This window comes from Artemia sp. Qi Xiang Cuo, chromosome 6 (assembly GCF_049724085.1).
Source record: "Artemia sp. Qi Xiang Cuo chromosome 6, ASM4972408v1, whole genome shotgun sequence".
Classification (NCBI taxonomy): Eukaryota; Metazoa; Arthropoda; class Branchiopoda; order Anostraca; family Artemiidae; genus Artemia; species Artemia sp. Qi Xiang Cuo.
This window is the reverse complement of record NC_142799.1, coordinates 74435447-74457161: the sequence shown is the minus strand read 5'-3', so window position 1 is coordinate 74457161 and position 21715 is coordinate 74435447. Positions and strand designations below refer to the sequence as shown.

The following is a 21715-nucleotide window of genomic DNA, read 5'->3' as shown; positions in this document are numbered from 1 at the left end:
ACTTTGTAGCAAGTTACTAATTGGTGACGTTTCATGCTTTGCCAGGATATATAGCTGTTTCAGTTACATAGCATCATATTCCCATGACCGAATGTTGTTAAAACCCTAAAAACATTGTTGCATTTTATATAAAACTATTCCTACGTGCTTTGGTAATTAATTAAACATAATATTAAAAATGAATTCCTTTTTCGGCTAAAAACTCTATCTTCGTATGAACGATGATGTATCTCCATTGCAAAAAAAGATGGCAGATTTGGGTGACTCTACTCCCTGATCCTCTGGGTTCCTTCTTTTATATATGCTTTGTCAATTAATCTTCATAGTATTATATTATCGTGTCAAAAGACAAGTGTTTCCGATTGAGTTTATGTCCAAAATTACATTTTAATTTGATATTGAAGTTACTATCGGCTAGAGAGCCGCCACAAGCACACTTGGGCTTGTAAAGCCGAAATCCAAGAAATGGATCTCAGAAAAAAACACTCAAGCTCTCTGCCGAGAAGAAATGGGTTACCAACAAGAAGTCCCCCATATACAAATTGCAGCGACAAGAATGTCACTAACAACCTAACTTAATCTAACCTAACCTAACCTAATCATACACCTAACTTTTTGCCTGTCTCTCACCTAACCTAAGCTAACCTAAGTGAAGCGTACATGGGCTTACCTAACCTAACTTAACCTAACCTAACTTAATCTAGCCTAACCAAACCATACTCGCCGGAAAAGGTTAGGTTAACTTATCATGAGCGCTCATGATATGCTAACCTAACCTAACTTAAACAGTGAATGTCCACCATTCTGACTGGTGGACTGAGACCCCCATATTGAGCTAGTGGATTTCCACCATTCAGGCTGGTGGACTAAGACCCCAATTCTGAGCTAGTGACTTTGCATCGTTCAGGCTGGTGGACTGGGACCCCAATACTGAGCTAGTGGATTTCCATCATTCGGGTTGGTGGACTAAGACCCCAATTTTCCAACTCTTGCATTTCATGACAGAAATTCAAAATGAACTTCGAAAAATCAAGAGAATGTAACTGTGAGAAGGTAAAGCACAACAAGTCACTACTGAAATATTCCAACTCTTGCATTTCACGACAGAAATTCAAAATGAAATTTGAAAAATTAAGACAATGTAAATGTGATATGGTAAGTGTGTGTAAGTTTTTGTGTGTGTGTCAGTTTTGGCGTGTGTGTGTGTAAGTTTTCGTGTGTGTGTGTGTAAGTTTTTGTGTGTGTGTGTTAGTTTGTGTGGGTGTGTGTAAGTTTTTGTGTGTGTAATTTTTTGTGTGCATGTAAGTTTTTGTGTGCTTGTTAGTTTTTGTGTGAATGTAAGTTTTTGAGTGTGTGTGTTAGTTTGTGTGTGTGTGTGTGTAAGTTTTTGTGTGTCTAAGCTTGTGTGTGTGTAAGTTTGACGTGTGTGTGTGTAAGTTTTCATGTGTGTGGGTGTGTGTAAGTTTTTGTGTGCAGGTAAGTTTTCGTGTGCATGTGTAAGTTTGTGTGTGTGTGTGTGTGTTTGTGGGTGTGTTTGTGTGTTTGTGTGTGTGTGTCGGTGTTAGTTTTTGTGTGTGTGTAAGTTTTTTTGTGTTTTTATGATTTTGTGCGTGTGTGTAAGTTTTTGTGTGTGTGTGTAAGTTTTTGTGTTCATGTAATTTATTTTGAGAATGTTAGTTTTTGAAGGTTTTTGTAATTTTTTTTGTGTGTGTGTGTTATTTTTTGAGTGTCTAACCTTTTGTGTGTGTGTGTTAGTTTTTGTGTGTGTGTTTGTTAGTGTTTTTTTGTTTTTGTTGTTGTGTGGTATTGTGTGTTTGTGTTTGTGTGTTTGTTTGTGTGTGTGTGTGTGTGTGTGTAAGTTTTTGTGTGTGTAAGTTTTGGCGTGTGTGTGTAAGTTTTCGTGTGTGTGTGTGTTATTTTTGTGTGGGTGTGTGTGTGTGTGTGATTAAGTGTTTTTTCAAGTGTTCTTTTTTTATTTTTTTTGTGCTTTTTTAAGTTTTTTTTGTGTGTGTGTGTGTGTGTGTGTGTGTGTGTGTGTATTTTCTTTTTTGTTTTATTTTTGGCGTGTGTGTGTTAGTTTTCGTGTTTGTGTGTATGTGTGAGTTTTGTGTGTGTGTGTGTGTGTATTTTTTTTTGTTAATGTAAGTTTTTGTGTGAATGTAAGTTTTAGTGTGAATGTGTAAGTTTTTGTGTGAGTGTGTGTGTGTAAGTTTTTTTGTGTTTTTTAGTTTTGGCGTGTGTGTGTATGTTTTCGTGTGTGTGTGTGTGTGTGTGTGTGTGAGTTTTGTGTGTGTGTGTGTGTATTTTTTTTTGTTAATTTAATTTTTTGTGTGAATGTAAGTTTTATTGTGCATTTGTTAGTTTTTGTGTGTGTGTTTGTGTTTTATTTTTTGTGTGTGTAAGTTTTAGCGTGTGTGTGTAAGTTTTCGTGTGTGTGTGTGTAAGTTTTCATGTGTGTGTGTGTGTAAGTTTTTGTGTGTGTGTGTGTGTAAGTTTTCGTGTGTGTGTGTAAGTTTTTGTGTGTGCGTGTAAGATTTTGTGTGTGTGTGTAAGTTTTTGTGTGCATGTAAGTTTTTATGTGCATGTAAGTTTTCGTATGCATGTGTAAGTTTTTTGTATGTATGTGTGTGTGTGTGTGTGTGTGTGTGCGTAAGTTTTCGTGTGTGTGTTTAAGTTTTTGTGTGTGTGTGTGTAAGTTTTTGTGCGTGTGTGTAAGTTTTAGTGTGTGTGTAAGTTTTTGTGTAAATGTAAGTTTTTGTGTGCATGTAAGATTTTGCGTGTGGGTGTAAGTTTTTGTGTGTTGGTGTAAGTTTTTGTGTGTGTGTCTGTGTGTAAGTTTTTGTGTGTGTGTAATTTTGGGTGTGTGTGTGTTAGTTTTTGTGTGTGTGTGTAAGTGTTTGTGTGCATGTCAGTTTTTGTGTGCATTTAAGTTTTTGCATGTGGGTGTAAGTTTTTGTGTGTGTGTGTGTAAGTTTTTGTGTGTCTAAGCTTTTGTGTGTGTGTGTATGTTTTTGTGTTTGTATGTTTTAGTGTTTGATTTTTTGGGTGTATGTTTTTTAGTGTTTTTTTGTTTGTGGGTTTTTATGTGTGTGTTTGTATGTGTGTGTTTGTGTAAGTTTTTGTGTGTTTTTTTTTTTGCGTTTTTTGGTATTTTTTCGTGTGTGTGTGTGTTAGTTTTGTGTGTGTGTGTGTGTGTGTTTGTTAGTGTTTGTAAATGTGTGTGTGTTTTTTTTTTGTTTTCATATTTTAGTTTTTTTTTTTTTGTTTGTGTTTGTTTGTTTGTGTGTGTGTGTTCGTTAGTTTTTGTTTGAGTGTGTTTGTTTTTGCTTGTGTGCGTTATTGTTCGTATGTGTGTGTTGTTTGAGTTTTTTTTGTGTGTGTGTGTTTGTCAGTTTTTGTGTGAATCTAATTTTTTTTGTGAATGTAAGTTTTCGTGAGAATGTGTAAGTTTGTGTGTGAGTGTGTGTGTGTAAGTTTTTGTGTGTGTGTAAGTTTTGGCGTGTGTGTGTAAGTTTTCGTGTGTGTGTGTGTGTGTGTGTGTGTGTGAGTTTTTGTGTGTGTGTGTAAGTTTTTGTGTGCATGTAAGTTTTTGTGTGCATGTTAGTTTTAGTGTGCATGTGTTAGTTTTTTTGTGTGTGTTTGTGTGTAAGTTTTTGTGTGTGTAAGTTTTGGCGTGTTTGTGTTAGTTTTCGTGTGTGTGTGTGTAAGTTTTCATGTGTGTGTGTGTGTAAGTTTTCGTGTGTGTGTGTGTGTAAGTTTTAGTGTGTGTGTGTAAGTTTTTGTGTGTGCTTGTAAGATTTTGTGCGTGTGTGTAAGTTTTAGTGTGCATGTAAGTTTTTATGTGCATGTAAGTTTTCGTGTGCATGTGTAAGTTTTTTGTGTGTATGTGTGTGTGTGTGTGTGTGTGTGCGTAATTTTTAGTGTGTGTGTTTAAGTTTTGTGTGTGTGTGTGTAAGTTTTTGTGCGTGTGTGTAAGTTTTAGTGTGTGTGTAAGTTTTTGTGTAAATGTAAGTTTTTGTGTACATGTAAGTTTTTGCGTGTGTGTGTAAGTTTTTGCGTGTGGGTGTAAGTTTTTGTGTGTGTGTGTGTGTAAGTTTTTGTGTGTCTAAGATTTTGTGTGTGTAAGTTTTGACGTGTGTGTGTGTAAGTTTTCGTGTGTGGAAAAATTTAGAAGTGTCCAACTCAGAAAAGCCCGAAAACGTAATTTACATATCCCAAATCATAAGTTTCAGGCAACACACTCCTATGAGCGGCTAAGAAATCTATCTCAGAAAAGTCTGAAATAGCAAACTAGTCATCCCAAACTATTGGTTTCAGACAACAAACACCTATGATGGACTAAGAATCCTAGCTCTGAAAAGTTCAAATAGCAAACTACACATCCCAAATCGTAATTTTCTGACAACATACACCTATGAAAGGCTATGAAACCTAGCTAATAAAAGCCGGAAATAGCAAATTAACCATCCCAAATCATAAGTTTCAGACAGCACTCACCTATGAACGGCTAAGAAATCGAGCTCGGAAAAGTAAAAAAATAGCAACCCACACATCCCAAATCATTGGTTTCAGACAACACATACCTATGAAAGACTAAGAAATCCAACTCAGAAAAGCCCGAAATAGTAATTTACATATCCCAAATCATAATTTTCTGAAAAGACACACCTATGAAAGGCTAAGAAATCTAGCTCAGAAAAGTCAAAAATAACAAACTAGTCATCCCAAACTATAGGTTTCAGACTACAAACACCTATGAAAGGCTAAGAAATACAGCTCTGAAGAGTCAAAAGTAGCAATCCATCCATCACAAATCATAGGTTTCAAACAACACACACCAACGAAAGACTAAGAAATCTAGCTTAGAAAAGCCCAAAATAGTAATTTACATATCCCAAATCATAGGTTTCAGACAACACTCACCTATGAACGGCTAAGAAACCTAGCTCAGAAAAGTCAAAAATAGCAAACTAGTCATCCCAAACTATAGGTTTGAGACAACAAACACCTATGAAAGGCTAAGAAATTCAGCTCAGAAAAGTCAAAAGTAGCAATCCATCCATCACAAATCATAGGTTTCAGACATCATTCACCTATGACAGACTAAGATACCTTAGCTCAGAAAAGCCTGAAATATCGAAACTACTCATCCCAAACTAGAAGTTTCAGAGAACAAACGCCTATGACGGACTAAGAATCATAGCTCTGAAAAGTTAAAATAGCAAACTACACATCCCAAATCATAAGTTTCAGACAACACACACCTATGAACGGATAATAAATCTAGCTCAGAACAGACAAACATACAACACCACACATCCCAATCATAGGTTTCAGTCAACACACACCTATGAAAGGCTAATAAATCCAGCTCAGAAAAGTCAAAAATAGCAAACTACATATCCCAAATCATAGGTTTCAGTCAACACACACCAACGAAAGACTAAGAAACCTAACTCAGAAAAGTCAAAAATAGCAAACTACTCATCCCAAACTATTGGTTTCAGACAACATTCACCTACGAAATACTAGGAAGCCTTAGCTCAGAAAAGCCTGAAATAGCAAACTACACATCCCAAATCATAATTTTCTGACAACAAATACCTATGAAAGGCTATGAAACCTAGCTCAGAAATGTCGAAAATAGCAAACTACACATCCCAAATCATAGGTTTCAGACATCACACACCTATGAAAGACTAAAAAATCCAACTCAGAAAAGCCCGAAATAGTAATTTACATATCCCATATCATAAGTTTCAGACAGCATTCACCTACGAAATACTATATCCCAAATCATAAGTTTCAGACAGCATTCACCTACGAAATACTAAGAAACCTTAGCTCAAAAAAGTCTGAAATAGCCAACTACTCATCCCAAACTCGAAGTTTCAGACAACAAACACCTATGAGTGACTAAGAATCCTAGCTCTGAAAAGTCCAAAAAGCAAACTATACCTCCCAAATCATAATTTTCTGAAAGGACACACCTATGAAAGGCTAAGAAATCTAGCTCAGAAAAGTCAAAAATAGCAAATTAACCATCCCAAATCATAGGTTTCAGTCAACACACACCTATGAATTGGTATGAAATCCTGCTCAGAAAAGTCAAAAAATAGCAACCCACACACCCCCAAATCATAGGTTTCAGACATCACACACCTACGAAAGACTAAGAAATCCTGTTATGAAAAGTCTGAAATAGCAAATTACATATCCCAAATCATAGGTTTCAGACAACAAACACCTATGATGGACTAAGAATCCTAGCTCAGAAAAGTCAAAAATAGCAAACTAGTCATCCCAAACTATAGGTTTCAGACAACAAACACCTATGAAAGGCTAAGAAATCCAGCTCAGAAAAGTCAAAAGTAGCAATACACCCATCCCAAATCATATGTTTAAGACAACACACACATATTAAAGAATAAGAAATCAAGCTCAGAAAAGTAAAAAATAGCAAACTACATATCCCAAATCATCGGTTTCAGTCAACACACACCAACGAAAGTCTAAGAAACCTAGCTCAGAAAAGTCAAAAATAGAAAAGTATTCATCCCAAACTATTGGTTTCAGACAACATTCACCTACGAAATACTAGAAAACCTTAGCTCAGAAAAGCCTGAAATAGCAAACTATACCTCCTAAATCATAATTTTCTTACAACTAATACCTATTAAATGATAATACATCCATCTCAGAAAATTCTTAATTAGAAATCAACAGATCCCAAATCATAGGTTTCATACAACACACACCTATGAAAGATTAAGAAATCCAACTCAGAAAAGTCAAAAATAGCAAACTACATATCCCAAATCATAAGTTTCAGTCAACACACACCAATGAAAGGCTAAGAAACCTAGCTCATAAAAGCCAGAAATAGCAAACTACTCATCCCAAACTCTGGGTTTCAGACAACATTCACCTAGGAAATACTAGGAAACCTTAGCTCAGAAAAGCCTGAAGTAGCAAACTACACATCCCAAATCATAGGTTTCAGACAACACACATCAACGAAAGACGGGTGCTCGGGGAGAGCCTTTGCGGGTCTGTGGGTCCCTTGTGGGCCGGTGGTCCTTTGGGAGCTCGGTGGGAGCTTTGGGGACCGGGGGCGGGCCTTTGTGGGTCTGAGGAGGGCGTTTGGGTGATAACATTTCAAAATTTTTACTTTTTAGTTTACTTTTTTTTTGCGGCGCTTCCCTGCGGCGCATCCTGCGGCGCTTTCCTGCGGTGCCTCCCTGCAGTGCATCCCCTGCGGCGCTTTTCTGACCCGTGGCGCATCCCTGCGGCACATCCTGCGGCGCTTTCCTGGTCCACGGCGCATCCCGTCAGCGCTTCTCTGGTCCGGGGGACCTTTGGGGCCCGGGGGAGGGCCTATGGGGCACAGGGAGGGCCTTTGGGGCACAGGGAGGGCCTTTGGGGGTCCGGGGGGCAGTTGGGGGCCTGGGGGACATTTGGGGACCGGTGGAGGGCCTTTGGGACCCCGTTGGTCCTTTGGGAGCTCGATGGGCCTTTGGGGGGCCCGGGGATGGCCTTTGGGGGTCTGGGTGGGCCTTTGGGGGCGCCGGTGGCCCTTTGGGAGCTTGGGGGGCCTTTGAGGACCGTGGGGCTTCCTTCGGGGTTGGGGTGGGGTATGAGGACTCTTTGGGGTTGGGTTAGAGGACCTCACAACACTGTTCAAATGAAACTTGTGTATTATAACGACCACAGAGTTTCACCATTAAATTCTCTTCTAAAATCTCTTCAAAAATCATCTTTTAAAATGTCTCTAACTGTTTCGCCGAAATAGTTCCATAACCTGTCTAAAACAGTTTTGCCCAAATAATCCCTAAACGTAATTTCTGCGTGTTCCTTTTGTTTTTGGCATCTCTGCGCTAATGCATTTCAAATTAATAAGAAACCTGATTCCCGCGCTAAAACAATTCATCGCTAAGATGTTTCTTGGAGAATTGTTTCCATGACCTTTGGTTATTAATATCATTTGGAGTTCGACCAAAAGAGTTGTTTCCGAGGCAAAGACATTAATGACTTGGATCTATTCCTGGAGAATCGTTTCTAGGCGAAAATTTTTAAAGTCTGACTGATGATGTCATTGATTGATTGATCTGTCATGAAAGGGGAATTAATTTGTTGTTTCTAAGGGGAATTATTGATTCACGATAGGTGAATTGAGGTCGACAGCACAGGCGTTCCAAGGTCGATGTTGTTGTTGTTGTAAGTGCACGCTCTCAGCGAATGTCAAGGTCGATGTTGTTGTTGTTGTTTTTGGCACGCTCTCAGCGAATGTCAAGGTTGTTGTTGTTGACACACTTTGATTACGCAATCAATTTAGGTCATTGACCCCATTAACCACGTGTTCTCCCTAATGACTCTATGCCCATATTTGGTGTACGTACGGGAGACTCTATGACTCTATGCCCATATAAGGAGTTCGTTCCGTATTCTATGCCCATATAAGGAGTTTGTTCCGGAGTAGCACCCCCACTTCTACTAAATTCATGCCCTGGGGGCATATAAGGTTTTTATTAAAATCTTTGTCGTAGAAACTTGAAAACGGCCTCATTTGATTTGAAATTCAAAGGGCTAGTAACCTTTTTTATAGTCGAAAGTAATTTGAGGGCAACTAAACCCCCTAACCTAACTTAACATAAACCAGATTCGACACACACACAGAGACAGCACACACATAGAGACGACATACACAAACAGACGACAAACACACGCACACAGACGACAAACACACTGAGACGACACACACACAGAGACGACACACACATAGATACGACACACACACAGAGACGACACACACACAGACGATGACACACAGACACACACAGACGTCAGACACTCAGATACGACACACACACAGAGACGATACACAAACAGAGATGACAAACACACAAAAACGACACACAAACACAGAGACGACACACACATAGAGACGACACACACACAGAGACGACACACATAGAGATAATACGCGTTGATACACATAGAGATAAGATTTTTACTGAAATCTTTGTCGGAGAAACTTGAAAAAGGGCTCATTCGATTTAAAATTCAAAGGGCTAGTGCCCTTTTTAATACTTGAAAGTGATCTTAGGGCAACTAACCCCCTTTCATACTCATCTTCTCCCAAGAAACTCCCCCACAACCCACAGTGCATGGATCATAAGTTATGTCCTGGGGGTATATAAGGTTCTTATTGAAATCTTTGTCGTAGAAACTTGAAAAAGGGCTCATTCGATTTGAAATTCAAAGGGCTAGTGCCCTTTCTAATAGTCGAAAGTGATTTGAGGGTAACTACCCTCCCCCCTCCCATGCCCACCCTTTCCCCAAACACATTCAATCAAAATTTTTAGATAACCATTTTATTCAAAATAGTTGAAAGTTTTGGAAATTAGGTCTTTAAGGATGACAACCCCTCCCCTCTCAGCCCTCAGGGCAAGGGTTGTAAGTTATGCCCTGGGGGCATATAAAGTTTTTATTGAAAGTGTTGTCGTAGAAACTTCAAATGGACTCATTCAATTGGAAATTGAAAGGGCTAGTGCCATTTTTAATAGTTAAAATTGATTGGAGAGTGAACAACGCCCCTCTCACACCCACCATTTTCCCAAACACATCCAATCAAAATTTTGAGATAGCCATGTTGTTCAATGTAGTTGAAAGGTCTGGAAATTAAGTATTTTAGGATGATAACCCCCCTCAGAGTCCTCAATGCAAAGGTTGTAAGTTATGCCCTGGGAGCATTAAAGTTCATATCGAAAGTTGTTATAGAAATTTCAAAAAGGGCTCATTTGATTGGAAATTGAAATTGCCCTTTTTAATAGTCGAAAGTGAGTGGAGAGTAATTAACCCCCCTCTTACGCCCACCATTTCCCCAAAAACATTCAATCAAAGTTTTAGAGATAGCCATTTTGTTCAACATAGTTGAAAGTTCTGGAAATTATATATTTAAGGATGACTAACCCCCAAGAGCCTCAAGGGCAAAGGTTGTAGTTTATGCCCTGGGGGCATATAAGATTTTACAGATAGAGCTGTCGTAAAACTTCAAAAGGGGCTCATTCAATTCGAAATTGAGAGGTCTAGTGCCCTTTGCAATAGTCAAAAGTTATTGGAGCGTAACTAACCTCCCTCTCACCCACAATTCCTCCAAACATATCCAATCAAAATTTTCAGATAGTCATTTTGTTCAACGTAGTAGAAAGTTCTGGAAATTAGGTCTTTGAGAACAACCTTAGGGTAAGGGTTGTAATTTATGCCCTGGGGGCATACAAGGTGTTAATAGAAAACGTTGTTGTTTCCAAAAGGGCTTATTCGAATGGATATCGAAAGGCCTAGTGCCCTTTTTGATAGTCGAAAGTGATGGGAAGGCGTGACATTTTTATAGTAAAGATCGATGTGGGTATAATGTATTATTTTTTGCTGTTGTTTTTGTTTATACTAGGGCACTTCTTATCGAAGGAGTTGTCGTGGGAACTCCGAAAATGGCTCATTCGATTGAAAATAAAAAGGGCTGATGTCTTTTTTAATAGTCAAAAGTGTTTGGAGGGCAACTAGTCACCCTTCCACTCCCACCCTCCCATTTGCCCATTATATTAAAAACTAAATGTTGCCTTAAGATTAAATCAAAATTCACTGTGATAATGCTAATTCCCAATAAGGCATCTCAGAAGTATCCCAAGAACGACTGAGGGTATTATATTTAAACTTTCGGGGCTACTTCTGCTCTTAAAATATAACCAAATCAAAATAGCATAAGTGTGTCCAAGCTATCAAAGAAAGTAAACAGATTTTTTGCGAATGGTATCAAGTTTTCTATTTCAGGTCAACTAGAGGAGGTATGAAACTAAATTAATCAGTACTACTGCAAAACCCCTATGCCTTCCCAAGGCCAGAACAAAATTTGCACTTTATTGAAAAAATACAAATAAATGTGCATTGTCAGTTTAATATACATATACTGATATTTAGTAATCTAAATGTTAATATTATTTTATTTATTAAAGTTATAAAAGTAAAAACATTTATGTTTTTTCAGTAAAATTTTGAAAGTGAAAATTTGAAAGTGAAAAGTGAATTTTGAAGTGAAAATTTTGTTCTGGCCTTTGGAAGGCATAGGGGTTTTGCGCCCAACTTTTGTTAATTTCTGCTCGTTTTGAGGTTGACTCGGTTATTTATTGTAATTTCTGTTTGTTTTGGGCTTCATTTATTTATCGATGCTTATTTGTGGTAGTTTCACGCTTGGTAGATTATTTGATTTTACTTTTGCTCTTTTTTTGTTTAATGGAGTTATTTTTTGTTTAATTTTTGCAAGAAAATAATTCCAACTAACAAAGCTAAGAAATTCTAATTTTACCGTGAAGAATAGGGAGGGGTTGAAAGTTGTAGTAGTCCCCGCCATGACAGTTTTACTATAGATCTGATTGACAGTTATGCCACTAAAAAAGTGAAAATACGCCGAGAGCACCATTATTCAGAAAATTGATTTTTAAAAAAATACGTCGATTGGAAAAATGCAATACGCAACTGCCTCAATAGGGTAACTCTGTGCCATACGAATCCATTGGATAGATTGTTTTCTTTTTATGTGTTTGAAAAGACTTTTTTTTTCAGGATGAGGGAGGGCTGACTCCCTCATCAGGCTCGAATCTCCAGCATTTTTATTTGGGGGGGGGGGGGAGGGTTCTATATCCGGATATTATAAGAGCATGGGATGTATAGTAATTTTTTTTCACATTATTGGGGGGCAACTGCCCCCCTCCTTACCAGCCCCAAACGATGCCCGTGTACCTCGTCCATTTTAGAAATTATTCCGTATATGAAAGGGGTTGTGCCCTCCTCAACGCCCCGCTCTTCACGCTAAAGATTGCCTCTTTGTCACAACTTTACTTTTTAAAATAATAAAAAACTTTAGCGTAAAGAGCGGGGCGTTGAGGAGGAGACAACCCCTTTCATGTACGGAATAATTTCTGTTCGTTTTAAGTTTTAATGTCGCTCCTTACTTTCAGTTTAAAAAACTTGTTTTTTTTATTTGATCACATACTAGAGACCTAGGTCAAACAATTACACTCCATATGATTATCCAATTTCGTCCCTATATTTGAGGTAGTTTTTTTAAGTTTTTAGCTTTCACTATCTGAATAGTATTTTACATATTTACACATTTAAAAAAGTTGAAGGAAACAAAGAAATAAAGTAAAAAGAATAGGCATGTCGATTCCACCAGGTTCCACCCACAAGTATTCCCGGAGTATTCCGACACGTGTCAAATTAGGTTCCGACTTACGTCGAAAACAGGTTACTTTTTTGTTCTGTCGAATTTGCAGGTGAAAACGCTCAAATTTAAGAAAATCGGAGTTTTGTACCCTTTTCTGATAAAACTTCAAACTTCTAATCAACCAGTTAGATTCGAAGATGTTTTTTTCAACATACTGAAACCCTTTTCAAACCAAAAGTCTTTAAGTGAACCCTTCTGGAGTAGAAATTGTGTTTTTTTTTTTTTTCAAAAACTGTCAAATCTTTGGTACATTTACCCTATATCATCAGCTAGTTTATGTGAACTAGTTCTGTAGATAGCTATCTTCTACATAGACTGCAAAGGAATAATTTTGTTACTTGAAGTTTCAACTTTACTCTTTGCTTCCATCAAGAAAGTTTTGTTAAAAAAAATATTTTTGCTCATTTTTGATTGTAAAAAAAAGTTTGATTGTACAAATTTTGATTGTACAAACACACATGACAAAAGACCTTTGTGTAAGCTAGGCAATAATACAAAAATAGAGGGACATGATTTATTGCTAAAATAGGGCAACATAGGTTTTACTTTCTATATCAGTCAAATTTCCCCACAAATATGACTTAAGACAAGAACTCAGAGAAAGTGAAAAAAATTGACATTGTTTATAAAAAAACAGTAATTTATACATTAATTAGTACCTTATTTAAACAATTTTTATGCAGCTTTTAAATTGTTTTGATTAATTGGCTATTTCATAATCTGCAAATACTTGCATTTCACCCATATTTAGCCAAAACTGTTGTTTTGTAACCAAAAATAATAACTTTGTTCCAGTGGAATTTCTTTTTTACTATAAAATTGACACTAGAACTTCTGATTTCCCTTTAGACAATCCCTTTCATAATTTTTCATATCCTCTGGTTTGGTTCAGTCATTTTTGGCAAAAAAAGAAAATAAAAAATAGGAGACAGCAGTTATACTACTCATTCTAAAATGCAATTTCCTTTGGTTTTCAAGATAGGGAAGTGTAGATTTTCACTGGGTTTTAGATGTTGCAAAATTAATGTTTTTGGTAGAAAATGACACCTTGTTGCAGTGCAAGGTCTTTTGTGTCTTAAAAAGGACACTATATATTCTGGTTGCCATATAAGCAGAAACTTCCTCTCCTGATATTTTATGATGACTGGTTTAGTCTGATCGCCTCCTGGGGAAAATGGGGACACATCAGTGTCAACCATGGAAAAATTTGATATTCCGCGCCATTCTCTGTTTCATGTTGTATCTTTTGATTCCCACTGGTGCGTATTTTTGAGAAAGTATCTGTTTATGCATGATCTGTCAAATTTCATCCGTTTTTTTGCTGCAGCTTTATGCTTCATAAAGGTTCAGCAGCAGAGGCATAGCTCTAGCATTTTTATTGGGAGGACAAGAGGGGTCCATACTCAGATAGTCAAGGGGCATGGGCTATATAATATTTTTTCTTTTCAAATTATCCCCCCCCCCAACAACACCCCTGTGTAATGATGACATAAAATATTTCGATTGATTCACTGAAAATTGGATCTATTATGTAGGATTGAAAGGTCATTTAGAATCATACAATGTAAACAACTGAGAAACTAACCAGATTTATCAGAAGTTGTCCACTAGTATATGGCACAGGACATGATGACCATTTGGAGAAAGTTCTAATCATCAAAGCCTAGGAGGGCATTTCCAGGGGAATGAACATAGAAGATATGACAATTAATGTATGAACGTTTTTGCAATTTTCCTGCACCTGTTATGTGTGAGCCATTTTTCATTAAAATGAATTGCATCAATGTGAACCAATGATATGACAATGCCAATTTTAATGTCGAACTTTTATTTTGATTGAAAACACTTTTTAGGGGTTTCATGCTCTTTTCAAAATTGTTAAAAAAAAACTTCTCATAGTTTCATATTATTCTGCTGTTGAATCTGAATGAAAATTACCATTTTCAATATAGTGTTAATGGGAAATATTTTTTACTAGACAGTCGCTTCAAATAAATTCTTAGACCACATTGCCTTTCCATTTACAAATAATATTATTAGTATTAGTTATTACTTTCAGGGGCATTATTAGCCAAAATGTTTGGGAGGAGCGGAGGGAGCAACGGATTTTACCAACTGGCTGGTCATTTTTACCAACTTTTCTTTATTAATAATTAGCATAATGCCCATTTTGAAACTTGAGAGCACATTTCAGCTCAAAGAATCATATAACCTTAGGAAAGATTAGCCCCCTAGTTCATTTTCTTGTATGACGTGTGTGAACAACTAGCTGGTGATCTAGTGGAGAAAGAAGTAATACACGAGGAAAAAAAGTGCTATTAAAACAGAACTCAGATGTAGAAATTGATAATTTTGTTTAAAATATAGAGATTAAACACAGAATGAAGAAAATACAACTACAAAACTTCAGTTAAAAAGTCAAACGTCTTCGTTCAGTAGTCTTAAAGTGCCTCATAATCAGGTGATCAAAACGGTCATTGTCCACTTAAATGTGTCTTGAGCAGTTTCAGTTTACTATAACTTCTTTTCACCATGCCCAAAGTTGATGATGCTGTAACAATCTACATGCAAACTGACCAGAGCATTGGAAATATTGATTTGACTGCATAAAATTCACAGAATAGGACCTCATAGATGGTGTGATCAATGACTTTATAGCTTTCGACCTAAGTCCAGCCCAATAGCTCCAACATGACTTCCCTTGGGTCTAGGTCTTTCCCTGGAAACATATTTCTGCCTTTGGAAAGGCTTTACTGGCTGTCGTCCATTTTGCCCAGTAGAATCTGGCACACTGGCTCCAGAAAAGAGGAGTTATCATGAATTGGATTGTCCAAGCTATTCACTTGGGCTCTGAGTACATTGCAGAGTTCCTTAGCATAGAAAAATTTCCAGTCATCTAGTAGGTCAGCTTAAGAATAAAAAATTGCCTCTGAATCTTGAGCGGGTGGATGCCTAGGAATTTGTTTTTGGCTATTGAACCAACTTTCCACTGCTGATTTTGATGCCAGGTTTTACTCTCTATCTAATCAGTCTCAGAGGAGAGTATATGAGACGCCGCGTAGCGCACTGGGTTTTGTGTTTGCAATCATAAAATCAAGCTGTTCAGTCTGAAGCTTTTATGTAAGAACCTTTGTCTTGAACATGACTTGGCGTTTGAACTTAAGCATCAGAATAAAATCAAAGCAGGTAATGTGGTGCTGCTGAACCTGGACCTTCAACAATGTTGTCAGAACTGATCCACAATGCTGTGAAACCCTCTGACCTGGACATCCATCCTGATATTGATATATTATTAAGCTTTATTGCCAATTCAGCACTCTTCTGCTTGTTTATGAGCAGTAACTTGTTTTTTTTCCACCCATAAAGAAGACGTACAGTTCCTGTAAGGTTTCAAACATTTTTCCAGCTATGGAGGTGTTGCTGAAGGCGTGTTCCACAATTAGGTTTTCTCTATGAACCATGCATCAAATTTACTGTACTTGTCTTCTCAGTTCAGCTGATATGTGTACCTGGACACCCTGTTGAATGCTAGAAATGTTGCTTGCATAATCATAGCTTTGAAACACAAGCACCTCTGTGCTTACACATTCCTTTTTTTAAACTTCTAGAATTCGCCCAGCAGTAATTCGCGGTCAGTTTGACTTGTTTGTTTGCTTATTTGCAAACAAAAACTTGCTCGGCAGCTAAAATTTATTTAGGCTTGTTGTTTTTGTGAAAAATGTCATTGATCTGTTTATGATAGTTTTTGATGAATATTTTCATGTACCCCAACACTATATTTAATTGATTCATTCTTAAACTCAACATATTTAATTTATTTCATTAGTCTATTCTTTTGCATTTGATATCAATTATTCAACTCACGTAATCTTTGAAGTTTGAAACTGACATGTGGACCCTTGAATGGGCATTGTTCTCTTTACCACCCGCAGCTCATAATCAACCAACCGCCTAACCTGTTGTAAAACGTGACTGTGACCTTGCTGCCTTGAAATAACTGGTACTGGTTGCTACCAAATGAGGTTTTCACCCATTCTTTCTATGTCAGTAAAACCGCTGTATTTACCGACTGGGATCGGAATTTTGGAAGATGTCATGTTAGTATATTCATATTGTTGATTTAACCAAATGAAAAATTGTGATGCCATCCGTTAAATCAGGGCGTGAGTTGGAAAACCGCTACATTTACTGACCAAGATTGAGATTTCGGTAGATGTCATGTCATGATTTTCGTGCTCTTTACTTAATCAGTTGAATAATTGTGGTACTGTCCATGTAATAACTGTACAAGTCAGTACAAACACTACATTTACCGACTGAGATCGAAGTTTTGGTACACTTTATGTTAGTATTTTCGTGTTCTTTATTTAAACTTAAACAAATGGAAAATTGTGCGCCATTGTTAAAATTTCTGCATGAGCTGGTAAAACCAAGACTGATATTTCAGCATATGTCATATCACTATTTTTATGTTCTTAATTTAACGGAATGGAAAATTTTTGCACCATCTGTAAAATAGAGGCATGAGTCAGTAATCCTACTGCGTTTGCCAACCAAGATTGAAATTTCGGTAGATGTCATGTCAGTAATTTTGTGGTCTTTGTTTAACCAAATAAAAAAATCTGGCGGCTTCAGAAAGATCATGGATCTCGCGTCACAATTCTATTTTTTTGTTAGCCAAGTGGCCAAAAACGTTGGGGGGGGGGCGGCCTCCTGCAAAGTTTTTCGAAGGCTTGCCTCCCCCTTCCCATGGAAAAACATCTGTAGGTGTCCTTACCAAAAGGCTACTGTTCAGGGACTCTCCAAGCCTGAAGGGCCTACTTCTAGCGTTTAAATTATACAGATCTTTTTCATAGAACTAGTGGAATATTCCAAAACTCTGCATTACAAAATAATTAACAGGGATAAAAATATATTTCTTACTTCAAATAAGAAAACCAAAGAATTTATAGATAAAAATAATTTGTTTTCGGGGCATTTGATCCATTTACGGAGTTTAATTGGTCTAGTCTCAAATCCGAATTGTCAGGTGAGAGTATTAATATGGATGAATCATTAATTGACATAGATAAAAATACTGCAGGGAGAGATTTCGTATTGGTCGAAGCCAATTAGACTGTATATTCTGTCTAATAGAAAAGGGAGCATATACAATTTATCTAGGTAAGGTTATCTAGATTGTCTTTAATAAAAGTTGTCTAGGATCCTGCTAGGTTTCAATATAGCCTTTGTTACAAGGTTGGCTCTCAGTGGCTCTATTTGTAGTTATTTATCCCAAGTTTAAGCACTTAGTTTGGCAGAGTTTGTTTGTTTTAATCATTTTTTCAAGTTTTTGTTGGAAAAACTGCATGGAGGCTTCATATTTGCTGTTTGTTAAAGTAAAAGAAAACATATATTTCTTTGATACCATCAGGGAAGGAGGACTGGGACCCCCCCCCCCTCCCCCTGACTTTTCTGGTGCCCTCATTTTTTCTCTTTTTTAAATAAACTTGTAAATTTGGTCAATTATTGGTGCCCTTGTCACATTTACACATCCCCAAGATTTTAATCTAGATCCACCTTTGGATATTATTCTTGATATTTGATGCATCTGTAAGGTTTAGCGTGATCAATAAAGACTTGCTATTAAGTACGTTTTCTTTCTGTAGAATTCGTAAAAAATGGTAGCTCTCTCGAACTTTGTGACACTTCAAAAGAAGATGTGCTTTATACCCATTATAAGCTCAAACTCAATCCGAAACAGAACATCCACTGGATTTCAACAAAAGGAAATTGAAAACTACACAGTAAGTATAATTAACTATTGATGGTGGCATATTCTTGAAAATAATATTAAAAATGATTTATATATGTCCAAGGTTTGACCCTCCCCCACCTTTTTGTAAAATTTAGAAAGAAAAGAGATTGTTAATTTTGATTCTAATCTACCACCTAAAAAGTGAAAAAATCTTTTCGACTTTCTGGCATTTGCTAATGCAATCAAATATAGAGAATGTGTTGAAGTACATTTTGACCTAAACCTAATCAAGTTGAATTTAAGCGAAAAAAAATATTATACAATGATCAATTTTTTTTAATGCTAATAGTCATTTTTACTGAGTTTCTTTACAAATTTACTAAGTTAAGAAATCAGTTCATTACTTTAATGTTAAAATCTAAGAAAATTGCATCAATTAGACTTAACCCGCTTGGCGTCTGAACAGCTCATATTTTACTTGAGGTAACAAAAATAAAAGCAGTTAACATTGGCAAAAATATTCCTTGTAGTTTTCATTCAGTTTAAGGTTCTGGATTGAATCATGAAAATTTGTTTTTACCCTTATGAGTGCCTTTGTCAGCTCTGATGTAAAGGAGGTCCTAGGCAGTCAATCATTTTGATCAAAAGTTTTCTGTCAATCGATTGACGTGTCCTTTAATCAACCTTCAATCGACCCTTCAATCTTGACCAAAGTTAATCTAACACACTGCTTTAGATCAAAACGATTGAGTCATTCAAACTCTCTATCAATCACCGTGAACGCTTGACTCAAGCGTCAAATACGTTCCTAGACGGTCAGTCATGCTTGAGTCAATCGACTGAGGGATGCGTTTTATCAAAATGATTGACCGTCTAGGGTCTCCTTAAAACTTCATGTCTAATTATTTAAATAAACATTGCTACAAAAGAAAAGATGGAATTGAAGGCTAATCTAGAACACTGCTATTGATCAAAATGATTGATTAATTAAAAATTTCTATAAATCACCGTCAAATCTTGAATCAAGCGTCAAATAGATTCCTAGACGGTTAATCATGCTTGAGCCAGTCAACTGACGGAAGCTTTTGATCAAGATTACTGACCGTCTAGGGTCTCCTTAAAACTTTATGTTTAATTATTTAAATTAACAGTGCTACAAAAGAAAAGATGGAATTTAAGGCTAATCTTTGATCTTACAGAAAAACTAAAAAAAAAACCTGAAAAGACAAACTATAAGCTATGAAAGGAAATTAGAATCAGGAAAGATATGAAGAGGTAAATAGAAACCGAACATGTAATATAAAGTCAAAGGCTGTAATAAAACAGTTAACAGTATAATTTTTCACTTTTATAATTTTAAAACAAATTAATCTTAAAATTCCTTGGAGGAAATTAAAATTTTAAATCCTTCTATATAAGTATTAAATAAAAATTTAATAAACGATGATATCAAATTATTATAATCTTGGTTTTAATTAAAACTGTTTCAAAAGGCATATTTGCCTATTAGTTGAGAAGGATTAAATGTTTTTGGCAGCAAGAATAAAAAAAAGATAAAAAACATGTAAAAAATGATAGAAAAGTTAAAAAAAATGTTAAGCATCTTAGGATTTGGGGACTGAGATGGGGGGTAGGTCTGAAGGCTCTCGCCTTATGTACATGCCATCCACTGCATTGAAATGTTCTGAAAATATTACAAATGGATTTTAAACAGGGGCTGAAGTATTTTATAAGCTACTAGCACGTCTTTAATATTTGGCGAAAAAAAGTCACGAGACGAAAAGTGACTTACAAAAAAAAAAAAAACAATAGCTAAATCTTTTAAATTGGTTACTCTAATTTTTTTTTACCATACTATTAGCCTACCATTTGTTTTTATTTATTTACTGTATTTTTGTAATCCAGCTCAGGGGACTTTACCTTCAACCCTTCAGAGCCAGGAATGGTGCTTAGGGTGTCTAGGAAAATCTGCTAGACATCTTAGAGCTGAAGTGCAGCCCTGACGTTCTCCCACTGTAGCTGAGGAGGCAATTTCACTCTTCCCAGATTCTTGCCGTACCGCCGTCTTAAGGTGTGGAATATGAGATTTAAGATATTTTTCTGCAAAAAAATTCCTTTCACAAGCTCCGAAGGGCCAAATTCGGATTTTGGAGTTATGAAAAACAATATCAGCAAAAAAAATCATAAAAAAAGCTCGACAACTAAAAAATGGCAAAGAATGCTAACACAACAATGTCAGAATGACAAACCGTTCTTAGTCAAAAATATTAAACTGTAAAATGCCAAAGAGTTAAAAAGGTGAAAACTGATAAAAAATGAAATAAAATATACATTAAAAAAGTTAAAAAAAGAACGTATAAAAAGGGGAGGGAACAAAACAAGTGAAGGAACAAAAAAATTGGGTACCCATGGTAACAAATAATAAAGCAGGGAAACCAGTGGTTTCTTTTATCAGTAATGAAGGGGACAAAGGTTTTTTCACATCTGGAGGTAAAGTAACAAATGGGGGACAAGATAAGACCGGGTTCAGAAACAGTCCAACTCAGAACTTATTGATTAATAAAGTTGAAGAACGGATCAGAAGGGTATGGGCAGGGAGTGTCTTTTGTGGAAAATGTTTTCCGTGCGAGCGTTTGTTATTACATTTTTTGCAAAGGTGTGTCTTGGTCGTCCTCTATTGTGCCTCTCTAGGGGTGCCACTCATAGAACCGACTCTCTCATAGAATCACGCCTCTCTCGGCGTGCCACACTAAAGAATCGACCTTCTGGCATATGAAGGGCGTGACCAAGGTACATTTATCTCCTATGTTTCAAGAGGTCAGTAACTAATAGCTGACTGGTCCGCCGGTGAAGTTCTATGTTGGTGGCCTTTTCTTGCCACGATAATTCAGGGGTAAATGGGTCAAAATAGTGTTGATCTCCCACTCCGTTCAGATAGATCCTTGATTTATCCATTTACTTTTTTATATCTCAGTTTATACTTCATATGTTAAAATTTTTGATGCTGAAGTCGATTTTCTAGGAAGATTACCGAATTCTTGAAGTGAAGAAGGGCTCTGATTTTGAAACTATTAGAGGTGCGTTCTTTCGGTTGGCAAAAATATACCATCTTGACAGCGGTTCTAAATCCAGTGATGCAGAAAAGTTCAGAAAAGTTGAACAAGCGTACCGAAGACTGCAAGAAAAGTTAAATAAAGAGCAAACAGCAGGTATTACTGGTGCTAAATCTGAGGAGGATGAGCTGAACAGAAGAAGTGAAGGGGAGTATGATATTGAGGTAGTTCCTGTTTATAATAATTCAGTTAATAAATGTTAGATATGCTTTTTTATTGCAAGCTTTTAAGTAAAACTCAAAAATGCTTTCGAGTAATTTATAATGAATCTAGTGTTGTAAAATTAAATAAAAAAAACCATTTTTTTTTAACTGAAAGTAAGGAGTGACATTAAAACTTAAAACGAGCAGAAATTATGCCGTATATGAAAGGGGTGGTCCCCTCCTCAACGCCTCGCTCTTTACACTAAAGTTTTTTATTGTATAAAAAAACAAAGTTGTGAGACAGAGTCAAACTTTAGCGTAAAGAGCGAGGCAATGAGGAGGGAACCGCCCCTTTTGTATACAGAATAATTTCTGTTCGTTTTACGTTTTAATGTCGCTCCTTACTTTCAGTTAAAAAACTGTTTTTTTTGTTTAATTT

At 36.5% G+C, this 21715-nt stretch overlaps 1 protein-coding gene across 3 annotated transcripts in view; it reads left to right on the top strand.

Annotated features, from left to right (window-relative positions):
• Nucleotides 1-21715, top strand: part of LOC148951587 (dnaJ homolog subfamily C member 28-like) — a 151919-nt gene that overhangs the window by 26429 nt on the left and 103775 nt on the right. For all 3 annotated transcript variants that reach the window (XM_089090353.1, XM_089090352.1, XM_089090354.1), the window contains exons 2-3: nucleotides 17932-18069; nucleotides 21043-21297. In XM_089090353.1, coding sequence (XP_088946479.1) covers nucleotides 17944-18069; nucleotides 21043-21297 — 381 coding nt within the window. In that variant the 5' untranslated portion in view covers nucleotides 17932-17943. The remainder of the gene's footprint in view (nucleotides 1-17931; nucleotides 18070-21042; nucleotides 21298-21715) is intronic.